Genomic DNA, 13,182 nt, shown 5'->3' with positions numbered 1-13,182 from the left:
TACGTTTTTAGAGAAACCTAAATTATATTTATAAGTACATAAAAATAAATTCACTCAATAATTAAATTATTTTATGTTTTGAATGACAGACGACCATAATATAATAATTTCAACTTCTCTTAATCTGTTTCTTTATATAATATATAATTTTAATTGGAATTATCTTAAAGATACATTACAGCATACTTTAAGGTTGACTTAACATACAAACCAGAGCAAACCACTGAATTGTTCCAAAATCCGTACTAAGAACTATAAGCGATCTACATCCTTGATCTTTTATATATTCTTCCAAAATTCAAATTAAAGAAATCCTCTTTCCTATAAACCTGCTATTATACAAAAATAATCACAGGTATAAACAACCGTACATGGAGACTCGATATGTAAATATATTTATTTTTTTGTTGTGCGGTTATACAGATTATTTATTTTTTTAGTATTTAATAAATAAGTTTGTTGCGTGTACCTGTAAAAGAAAAAGTCAGTTATTAATAGTTAACCGAGTTCCTTTCTTAAAAATTAATGTACTCAAATCTATTTTCAAACAAATCTTGTTTTAACATAAAAGTGCTGATCCTGTACATTGATCGTCCGCTAAATATATGCATCCATCTATAACTTAATGAGTATAACTATAACTATTTTATTACTATTAAGTTGAAAGATTTTGTGCTTTGACAAAGAAATTTGCTCCAATCTTTACAATAAATTTTAGTATTACACAAAGGCTTTTTTTCATTCAATATACGATGATCACACACAACAGCGTCAAAAACACTCCACATGTATTTTCATTCCCCTCTCTAGAAAACCTACAAGTACTATTAAAGCTTAACAAGCTTTAGCTTTACAGATGAGCATAAAAATCTTTAGAGTGATCTCGAGGCAATCAGAAAACGACTTGACTTGAAAGATCCTTTCAGATAAGAACTTATGGGCAACATAACAGAGTTTTGTGGGAACATTGAACTGGCAGAGCTTGCAAAAAGGGATTATAACTTTATTATTTAACTTATATTATGTTTGTAATGCTTATTTTTCACCGGTTCATATATTTTGACTGTTATGGACCTATGTTTTAAACGAGATGGTCAGTTGTATTCTGCTTAAAGAACGTGTGGGCTGTCGTCGTCCCGAGAAGCATTTATTCATAGAGAGTAGTTATTAAAAACTGTTTTGAAATTATTGAAGCGATGTCAAATACTTGAAATGTAAAATTATATAAACTTAGACACTGTTTTTTCACACCAATTTATAATGAGTTTTCAGTTATGGAAATCATGGGAAAGTATATTCAAAAATTCTTTTTTAATACTTACTATACTAGGTTAGGTTAGGTTCGGAAGGCGCGTGCTGCCAATTGTAAGCACTTCCACTCGGAGGCATATATTGCCCATAGTGATGCCCCCAAAAAATTTTGCCGGGATAGGCGAATTGCTAACCTTTATAATCCTTGTTAAACCATTTGGTTTTCCAGATGAAGTTGAGCAGATCCGATAAGTTTACTTTCGTTATCTCATCCAAGCCAGTGAAAAAACAATCTCCGAGGCATTACTTACTATACTAACTTAAATGCTTACCAATGTCATTTTGAAAAATACCTGAAAAAAGTCTCAAATATTTTAACTAATACTGTAAATTAGTTAAAAACAACTTACATGAATTTAGAAAAAACTATTATTATCTTTATATGCACTAATTACCAAGTATTTCTCAATCGGAAACGGCTAAATAAATAACTTACTTAATCGGAAATTTTCTGAAAATTAAAGCTCTACAATTTTTTTTTTAAGAAAATTATGAATTTAAGATTCATATAAACAAAGGAAATGTCTCTGTGATTGCAATGCAATTTTCTTCTTGTTTATTTATTTATTATAAAATTTGTTTTATTTTTTTTAATTTATTTTTTACAATTTGTATTATTGTGATTGTGGTCGCTTGATTGCCAGTGAGTTGTTGTTGTTGTTGTTGGTGGAATTCGTTACTACAAACTCACACGTCTCGCACCCTCGCTTGGCGTACAAATATAGAATTCAATACGTTGAGCTGCGTCCTTATTGAATTTTCTGATGAAATTCTCACGCATCGTCGCCATTACACTGTCAACAACGGAGCGCTGCAGCAAAGTCACAGTGCAACCGCCGAAGCCACCGCCAGTCATACGTGATCCCAAAACACCAGAACAATTAATGGCCGCATTCACCAGCACATCCAGTTCAATGCAGGATACTTGGAAGTCGTCACGTAATGATGTATGAGACTCTTTCATTAGTTTGCCCATCTGTTTGGTTAAGGAAACAACAAAACAATGAAAATACGAAATAAGAAGAAGAAAAAATTGTGCGAATATAAAATGGCCACATACGTCAATAAAAAAAATACGCAATAAAAATGAAAAATAAAGTGGCAACAGAAAATTAAATTGTGCTGTCAAAACAGGGTGTGTTCAGTGTTTAATTGCATGTAGCGAGGACACGCAAACACAAAGAGGCACTCGAACACAGTATGTATTTTATAATTCAATATTATTATAATTTCTAATTAGACACTATTAAGTTTTCCTTATTTTAATTAAGGCATAAATTACTCAAGAAAACAATGGCACACTGTGTGCCTTCGCCGTCGCCGTCGCCGTCGCCGTCGAAGCGAGCAGTACTCATACTTTGCACTTCGCTGCGCTAATTCAGCATTGAACTTCATGTGTGCCACTAAGCGCACAGTTGGGCTCCTCGTATTTAACCGCATAAATCTTTGCATTGGTCAATAAGCAAAGAAATGCCAAGTATTATTCCCCACCGCACGGCGTACAACAACTGCATTAAGAAGCAGTGGCTACAACAACAATGTCCACATGAACCATCAACAACTGTGGGGAATTTATGAAAAGCACGCAACACACTTTACAGCAAAGAATGAAAGATTATGTCATGCATGTCCTTTTCCACACATACTTTTGTATAATTTCGCATTGTGTTTATTTTCTTTTTTTCTTTTGTGTATTTGTGTGTATCCTTTATGCTTTTTGTGTTTTAGTATCCTGTGAATTGTGCAAAACGTATGACGACTTTGCAGAAAATTGAAACGAAATTAAAGTAAAGCAAGGACCGTGACTCCGAAACGGAAATTAGCTGCCGTTTATCCGAGTATATGCGCTTGTATGTGTGAGTAAAGTGGCTGGCTTATGTGTAAATACCGAATGTCGTCCACTTTATACATTATTAGGCATTGGGAATTCATTTATATTGAAATTTATACTTTGCCTGTAAACACTTTGGTATCTTTGTTTCATTATCCTTTTAATGCTTGTCCGTGTTCAGTTGCATTTGCTAAGGATATAGGCTTAGAAAGTTAATACAGCATTAGTTTAGGTATTAATCTTATTAAGGCCAAGTTGCATAAAATCAAGTAAAAGTCCTGGCTTATGCCCAATACAATTATAAAGACATTGTTAAACTTTAATTGCAAGAATACAAACAATAAGTCCACGAACTTACACATAAATGCTTTTATCTGACCAAATGAAATGTAAGCGAAGTAACTGAGTTATTGCATCCATAACTAAAATAAATTATATTCCAAATTAATATTTAAGGAATATTTAATTTAATTTTATAATAATAACTTCTTAAAGAATTAAATTGCTTCTCAAATATAAAAAGGAAATTTAAACTTTATGAAAGTGTTCCTTCGATATTTATATCTTTAGATATGTTATACTTTTTAATCAAACATGATATTGTTCACATTTTATTATTCTTCGGAATTATTTAACATTTCTTTGAATAGGCCTTTTCTTTTATAAGCATGTCTCAAAAGAACAAATAAAATAAGCACTACTTTCGATGCCAACTCTGGAAAAAACGGAAATTTTGTTAAGCTTACATATGCCAAACACGTAATAAAATTTAAAGTTAAAATTTCAAAAATGAATAATAATTCTTTGCAATTATTGGTAAAAACATTTTTCTTTTTACATAATGATTAAAATATGAGTTTTCATGCCTTTTAACAGTAAATTAATAAATAAAAAAAATAAGGTATTTGTTACGAACAAAGATAACACGAAATACGAAGAATTAATGAAATCATTCGTTAACAGTGAACTGGAAATTTCATATGTACTTCCAAAAATCGTTCACAAAAGACGAGTTTTTAGTCTTGGCAACCATGCGATTTGAGCTGCTTCTTAGTTAAGCGGTTTCAAAAAGGTTGGACTAAATAAGCGAGCAGTGTTGTTGTTTCATAAGTTATTTTTAAAATCAGCGGTTGTTCTTTTGTGATTTGCTTACAAAAGAAGACGCCTAATGTAATAAGAATGTATATTAGTTACCTAAAACTCTTACTAAATTCTACTTTCACTATAAATACTTAAAATCATTTTTTTAATAGAAAACTGAAGGTTTAATATACCAGGTGTATGCATATGTTTTTTTTCGGTTTAACCAACGAAAAATACGCAACGTAATTGAGTCCACCAAAAACTAGCGTCTTTCCTTTATTCTTTAGTCGGCTTCTGTTCCAGAAAAAGAACGCATGCGGCACGCATATCTTTTCTTATTTAATCGAAATAAAAGATAGCTAAAAGTCATCGTTCGCTAGTAGAACACACTAGCTTAGAACTGGACATACTGTTTGGACAATTTAAAATTGGTAAAGTCCGAAGACGACCAATTGTAAGAATTGCAAACTCAACAACATCGGCAAAACCATTAAATGTGTCACAAAAAACAATCAGCAGATGTTAACGAGCAATGGGGAAGTTCAATCAACTAAGAAAATAGGTCCCAAACGGTTTGAATTAATTTCAAATAGAAAATCGCAGAATCAACTGTAAAATGATCCTTCAACACCACGAAAGAAATTCATTTATATATCGAACTGTGATGTATGTAAACAAATGGATTTATTCCATGAATCTGAAGTCACAAAAATCGTGGCTTTCAATCTTTCAATCTTTCAGAATTAAGATCGAATCTCTTCGACAAGATAGCTATGCTTTATGTCTGGTGGGACCAATGCGCCTTCTCACTCAGTAAAACCTAGGAAAAAAAATTTCATTTTAATATTTGTACTGGTTTATAAAGCACTGAATTTTAATGATCTGATTTTAATTGTGCCACACTGTGCGTTGTCCGGTGCAGCCTGATTACGTCACCGTAAGATGACGCTGAAGCATGTGTGCCGTGTTCGCCGAAACATAGTTATTTCAACATGGCTACTTATAACTCATTGGATATTAGACAGTGTATTGCAACCAATGAATAATTATAATAAATATGTTAATAATATAAAAGATTTCAAATAAAAAAATTATATTAATCCCATAATGTCATATATAATGCATAATTAAAATTCCTAATAAAAATTTAATACATTAAACCGAAATATGATATATTTTATATATATCGTATCTTGCGCCGCAATATAATTAGATTTACATAAAATTATCCACGTACCATATATTTTGTATAAAAAATCCTATTAAAATGATTTCGTAAAATATTTCTACTGATACGGGCATAGATAAATATACATTACATTGTGCAAAAATGAATAAAACCTCCACTCAAACTAACTTCTACAAAAATTAGTGCAGAACTCACAGATTTTGACCCGCTTCCCGAAAAAATCAGTCGTGAATGTGATGAGGAAATACAAAAAATATTTACTCGTAATGTGTAGAATACATCCTATTCTATTTGCAATGTACTCGTATCTAAAGCCTTCCTAGGACTGTGTGCAAGCGTTCCATGCACAGACAAGGGCACACACGTATGGTCATAGAGCCCGCATAAAAATGAAATATTGTAAGAGCGACACTAACGTATCATTAGTGAAAATTTTCGCTACATTGAGTCACATAGCGTGCATAGTTGAATGTGGTGAAAGAGAGAAGCTTCCGTGGATTTGTAAGCGCCAAAAGATTATTTAACGCGGGCGTGCATTGTCGACGTATCCTAACAAAAAATTCAAAAGATTCGTGCCTACATAAATACGAGTATGCTTTCGAATTCACATAGGAATGGCATAGACATGAATACATACATAACATATATGCATGCCTGCAATGTGTAAATATACTATCTTACAAAGGTATGTGGACAGGACACTAGAAACTTTTCTGAGTGCTGACATGTACTGTGTTGTCCAAAGTTGCACAGAAATATTAAGTTTTAATAATTCTCAGTTCAATAATCAATCAATTTGCACATTTCATTCAATAAAACGGAAATAAATTATATTTAAATTTAATTATTTAAAACGAGAATAATATGTAAAGATTATTCATAATCATGATTTTAACAACTCTAAACCAAAGAATGAAAGTCTATTATTATTATTATTGTTAGGGGATATGGCACTGCGCCCATCAGGTCTATTGTGCCCCGTCCTGGGCTTAGAGTAGGTCTTTTAGCCCTGTTCCGTTAATAGTAGTATGGAACCTACTTTACACAGTGGTATTGCCTCTTCCGTAAGAATATACATTCCTTGGAGCCTATTTCGTATGTGTATTAGCACACGGCATTCTAACAAGACATGTGTGACCGAAAGTCTATAGGGGTCCCAATCATTTTGCACATTTCATTCAATAAAACGGAAACAAGTTAGATTTTAATTTAATTATCTAAAACGAGAATAATATCTAAAGACTATTAGTAATCATGATTTCAACAACTCTAAACCAAAGAATGAATATATGAAAGTCTATTATTATTATTATTGTTAGATGATGTGGCACTGCGACCATCAGGTCTATTGGGCCCCTTTCTGGGCTTAGAGCAGGTCTTTAAGCCTTGTTTCAATAAAAATTGCCTCCTTCGTAAGAATGTACATTCCTAGGAGCCTATTCTAACAGCACATGTGTGGCCAAGAGTCTATAGGGGTCGCAATATTTTCGGCAGGCAGTGTATTTCCATTCCAAAACTATCAATTTGCATATGTGTGAATTAGCATAGTTTGCGTCAGTAAGTGTGCATGTAAGTTTAACGCATATATACAATACGACGCAAATCAAATTCGCTGATTGCAGTGGAATTGGATGGTTACCATAGCACACAGATACGCACACATACACGTTCACATGCCGGAGCGCCTTTCATGCAATTCGGCTGAAAAAAATTGGAATATTTGCATTTGAATTTATGCGCCACAGGAGCACAGCATATGCGCATTTGCCATGAGGTTAACATTAAATATTAAATTAATCAAAAATTGTAAAGAATGCCGTATTAAGGATATACACAATATATAAAAATTTAGTGCAGCAGGACTCAAATATGCAAAAAACCAACTAGCAAATTGGCGTTTCAACTTCGGCTGCCTTTGAGAACATGGCATAAATTAGGTTTGCAGCTAACGAAAAATTTTGCCCTTTTCAAATAGAAAATTTCTCATTTTTTCTTTTTTTTTTTGTTTTTTTTTTCTAGAAAGCGAATTTTGCAAATTAAGCGAATTACGCGAAATTATGCATGTCGATTACATGAAATCGCGTTCATGATGGTTGCCATTAGAGCAGCGCATAAGGACTTTGATGGAAATTAGCGCCAGCGGTTCCACTTTTTTATGCTCTTTGTAAAATTAACACACTCAAAAGAAATTAAAACAGAAGGAAAATAGAAAAATTAAACAAAAATCCACTGAAATAAAACAAAAATCTGCAATTCATGCTAATGAGATTTTGGCTTTCATGTTGCACTCTAATGCGGATAATTTGGGCATATTTTTCAAAAGCCATCGGCAGTCAGGCGTGAATCATTTTAGCAACTGCAACTGCAACTGCACTCCTTTCAGTTTTAAATCGAGCGTTCATAATCAACTCGAAGGTAACCAAAACCCATTTGTCGCAGGTTGAATAGGATCCCAAAAAATGAAGTAGAATAGTGAGCAATTTTGTTATATTTTAATATTATATTAAATTAAATATTCAACTATAATAATAATTAATAAATTATTAACAAAATATTGATTAACATAATTAACAAAATATTAATTAACGCAATTGACAAACTACAGTCAAACCTCCATAACTCGAAGTCCAACTTCGATGAAGAGGTTCAACTTATGAAGACTTCGAGTTAGAGAATTTTTTTTTTTTTTATTTTTGAAAGAAACTAGAATTACATTTTTAGATATTTATTTATTTGAAATCAAATAAAGCACAGAAATTATGATGAAGTAATATATTCAGAATTTAGGGTTTAGGAGTTTAATTTTTTTTCTTTTTTTCAGTTAAAAGAGATTCCACTTTATTCATACGCTTATAGTGATCATCAGTTGTAGTATCATTCGTTGCAAATATAAATTCAGGATATTGAATGAGTCTTCTACTTCATTTTTGGAAGGCTGATGAACAGTTACATCCACGGAACCCTTATCATCACTTTCCGTTACACTTAGAATTGGATACATAAATTTAGAGCTATAGTGCTCAATAATATCGTCATCTGTAGGAAGGCTTGATGTACAAATTTCATTGTCAAGCTCAATATAATCGTTAAGAGTAGCATTGGAAGTTATTTTATTTACTTTAAACCACACTGCCGGCGACTGGAATTTGCACAAAGGAGCAACATAAGAAAGAAAAAAATTAAACATTTGGTTTGGAAAAAGGGACTTCCCCTAACAGCAAAATGCATTTATACTTAAAACAAAGATTCAACTTATAGAATGCACTTTCCCATACTCTTATCAGCACGGAACAATTTTTGTTCGAGTTATAGGGAAAGAGATTCGAGTTATGGAAGTTTGAGTTATGGAAGCAAAATCGTATGAAATTTGCTCTCTAAAACCTTGGTGCACTGTTTTTGGTTCAAGTTATAGAAAATTCGAGTTATAGGATTTCGAGTTATGGAAGTTTGACCGCATATTAAAAATTATCATTTTTAATACCTGTATCTCTGAAACCTTTTAAGATAGCATAAAATTAATTAAAACTTAAGGAAAATACTAAGAAAAGTTCTTGTTTCAAAACTACATACCTATAATCGATATATATTTAAATATTAAGAAGTAATAAAAAAATTACAGTATTAGCTATTGTAATGTGGAATATGTTTTAAAAGACTTTTTATTACTTGTTTTCTCATAATACAATAGACTTTAAAAAAAGTTTTAATAAAAAAACACTAAAATACAGACAAATAAACCAATTGTATTTACATATATAACTACACGAGTATAGATATATATACACAAGCCTTTTACTTTACTAAAAAAAATTTATAAAATATCTACGAACTCATTTGGCTCAATTCTCAGAACTGGTTTTTTAACAAAACATATTGTTGCTAAATACCCCGTGAAAAATATTAGAATTACTGACAACTGTAAAGTTTATGAAAAAGTGAATGATATATTCATCTAATAGATTCGTTATATTTACGAATCTCAGAATCTCAAAATGATTAAAATATTATAGTCTCGAAAAGTATTCGGAAATTTTAAAAAAGTTTTCTCTAAGAATAAACCGATGTCTTATCAATCGCATTATTCTCTCTAATAAAAAAAAATATTCGCATAGAAAAATTATATTAACTCAAATATTAGTTGTGTGTTTTGTAAGAAACGTTAAGAAGTATATTTGTGCAACAATACAAAATTATTAAAATAAAAGAGAAGTAATTTAAGCTCTCATTGAACTAAAAATGCTTCAAAATTGACATTTTTGAGTTACATTTTTATCGTTCTATAAATTTGATAATTCATAATTTAAGTTAAAACTTTTTCTTAACGGATTAATTATTCTTATTGGAGAGTATAGAACTTCTTATCGCCACTATGTTTCAAAGAGTTTTAATTATTGACAGTTACACGTATTGCCAGCCAGCAAAGTATCTCTTAGATACTCTTCTTTTGACAGTGTTAAAACTACAAGTTGCAAAAACATATTACAAGAACTATACTCCCAATGGCTAAATTTTATTTTAAACATTAGAATTAAAAAAGGTAGACTGTGCTCGTTACATTGTACTATAAGTAATCGATATTGTTATTGTAAAGAATAGGAGAATCGCATCAGCTCTGCTGTGCATCTCATGTACACGATACAACTAACCTCTCTAAGTTAAGAGAGTTAAAATTAATATACTCGCAGACAGCCAACCAGTTCTCAAAGCTCTAAAAAGCGACACATTCATATCTAAAGTTTTTACAGAGTGTAACAATACACTCAACTGGCAACCCAGAACCAGGTGTCTGTGGTTTGAGAACCCGGACATGAAAGACACGAAGGCAACGAAACTGGTGACCTTTATGTCAAAAAAAGGGCAGAAGGATCATTCATTGGTCCAACCTCCTTCTTGGCTTCAATAAAACGAACATAAAACAGGAGACAAAAAAATGGATCCAAAAAGTATCACTGAATACTGGAATGGAATAGACGGCCTATATCATTCTAAAAAATTCTTAAATTTTGATGCCAAAAGAGCAAACACCGCTCTCAACCTAAGCAAGAAGAATCTAAAGTCACTCACTGGTGCACTAACAGGCCACGCCGCATGTAATAAATACCTACATAAAATAGGTTTATCAGACACTAATATTTGCAGATTCTGCTGTGATGAGGAGGAGTCTATGGAACATCTGATCACCAACTGTGATGCACTAGACCACAGAAGAAGCAAAATTTTAGGTACATACCAACTAGGGGATGAAGACCTTCGAAAACTCCCTCCGAAGGTCATCCGAAACTCGTCTCTAAGTACATTGTAAATCCTTATTAAAAATCATATATGCATAGTTTGCAATAATATTGTTATTGGTCTTATAAGTAGCTATTTATTTGATATATAAATATAGCAATATCAGTATTATGCAAAAACATTACTCAGCGATATTTAATACCTATTTTTAATACCTAAAAGTAGGTATTAAAATATATTAAAAATAGTTATTACGATATTTAATACCTATCAATTGTTCCGTACCGATACCGGATAATGACGGATAAATACATTTCTACACAAATTTGTAATATTTATTATATTAATCTTAAGAAGTACTTAAAGTTATATTCCAGAAATATATGCTAAACTATGTTATTCAAATTGTGGATACTCCAAGACAATGGAAACTTAGAATATGGTCAAAAGTCTACTTCATTCCCAACTTATTGTATTTAGATTTACTTGTGTAGCTGGATGAGATGTTGCTAAACCTGTGCATAGATTTATAATAGATTTCAACATTTTTTGAGAATTTAAGAAGCATTTGAGGTTATAATTCAAATCATAAAATTTATTAAATTGTGGAGATTTCAAGCTTTTAAGCTTATATGTGACAAAGTAAAACACAAACTTAACCGATGTTCCAAAGTCTCATTCGCTCTCAGCAGCCTGCATGTGCCTCTAGTATACTGTTACCAGTCACCATAACTATGATAGTTCTGCAATCCTTCTGTTTAGATTTGATTGACGAGCTTAGTTTAGAATTAATTGACATTTCTTAAATTTAAAAAAAAACTATTCACTTATAAGTATAACATACTCTTTTACACAATGATATTACCAACTTTTTTCTAACTTTTTAACTATGGGCAATATATATTATTATTATTCAATAATCGAATATAATACAATATATTTTGATTGTATTCAATCAACCTTTTTTTCGAAAAATAAACTACCTTTGAAAATGGAGACTTTTGGAATAAAAAATATTTGCTGTCAAGTACAGAATTTTAATAAAAAATCAGCAAAGTTAATAACATTGCTGCGCCCACTCTATTTGAACACCAAAACCTAAAGTAACAAGTTCCATAAGTGCCACCTATGAACAAATTTTGGATTAAGTTTTTGTTGCCAAACGGAAGTAAACCCGAACTGAAGCACAACAAGTGCAGCACAGTATGAGGCGTTTCACAGGGCAAATACCCGCACAATGCCCGTGTGTTTGGAATTACACCCGAAATGGTTGGGAGTTGCGCGACTTTCGCACGTATTTTAATTACACGATACTCAGGCTCTAACGGCCAGATTAATATCGGATTCCTACATTCACTGCTTGGTGTCGCACTTGCCGCTGCACCGAGTGAAGTACTTGATAGCTTGCAACATATTTGTTTACACGAGCATTGTATGCGGAACAACGTGACTTGATCCCACTTCTAATGGCTTTTGCAGTTCTTCTCCTGCTTAGTCATCAGTATTATCCTGGACCACACAGCGAAATTTATACAATTTCTTGCATATTTTGTTTACATTCACATAGTTGAGTTCACAGCTCGTGTCGTGTTGAGTTATTTGCTTAGGTGTTGCCAATGCAACGTTCCCCGCAAGTTGGGTGAGATACTTTACTTCGTATATTTTCTTTATGTGTGAAAGACGTAATTAACGCAACTATGTGCCCAGATTTATATTTTGCAATAGGCAAAACATGGTTAGTGAAAAAATTTCTTCGCAAGGACTTGCCTTTTTAAAATTGTGCTCCCTCAATGCCGCAGCCGCGTCTTGCGTACGCTTGATTTCCGTAATGACGTGTCGTGCTCTTTTCAGCAATTCTTCCTCACCACTCCTTTCCAAAACTGCAAAATAGAAAGTAGAGAGTATATTTGAGTATGTTTTCGGTAAGTTGAAAGTATTAAATAGAAAATTAATTTTAATGAGCACATGTGACGTACGTTCGCAGTGCTTTCACCGTACTTTCATCCACTTTCTTCTGCAATAATTTCGCATTTTTAATTTGTTTTTAGTTTGCATGTTTGCAGTTAGTGGAAATAAGTTGCGAGGTGGTATGAGTGGTGTTACTTAGCGCTAATGTGCCATAATTGCTACTTTCAGTGGCATTAATGTGTTGATATGTGTAAGGTTGCATACAAATTGCAACTTCACACCTAATGATTTCCGGCTACGGTTTTTTCTTTCCTAATTATACGTTAATTATCGTAAAAGTTCTCAGACTAGAAAATCTTTAAAGAAATGTTTTCAAAGGCTTTTACAAATGTGCAATTGGCGTTTGTCTTGCTTGAAAAAAAGCAATGCAAAATATATAAAATGTTTAAAATTGGAACCTTCTCTGAAATATTGGATTTATTTAGAATTTTGTTCCTAATATACAACGTAGTAACTTAATGGAACTTTAATTCACTGCTTGAATATAAGCTATTTGCTTTCAGATTTTAAAGTAAAATAATAACCCATACAGGATAAACTATTGTTGACAAATATCAATTAATAGCTT

The 13,182-nt window shown here is 32.0% G+C and overlaps 1 protein-coding gene across 1 annotated transcript; it reads right to left on the bottom strand.

Moving 5' to 3' along the window:
- Positions 1 to 1,837: 1,837 nt before the first annotated feature.
- Positions 1,838 to 12,529, bottom strand: LOC119668995 (galactokinase-like). Its single transcript, XM_038078720.1, has 2 exons — positions 12,414 to 12,529; positions 1,838 to 2,287 (listed from the first exon to the last, which is right to left on the bottom strand). Exon 2 carries the CDS (start codon positions 2,285 to 2,287, stop codon positions 1,991 to 1,993), a length of 297 nt encoding a protein of 98 aa, XP_037934648.1. The 5' UTR covers positions 12,414 to 12,529; the 3' UTR covers positions 1,838 to 1,990.
- Positions 12,530 to 13,182: the final 653 nt, after the last annotated feature.

The sequence above is a fragment of the Teleopsis dalmanni genome, chromosome 1 (assembly GCF_002237135.1).
Source record: "Teleopsis dalmanni isolate 2A chromosome 1, ASM223713v2, whole genome shotgun sequence".
In the NCBI taxonomy this organism is placed as follows: Eukaryota; Metazoa; Arthropoda; class Insecta; order Diptera; family Diopsidae; genus Teleopsis; species Teleopsis dalmanni.
The sequence above is the reverse complement of the archived record's forward strand: the minus strand, read 5'-3'. Positions and strand labels throughout refer to the sequence as shown.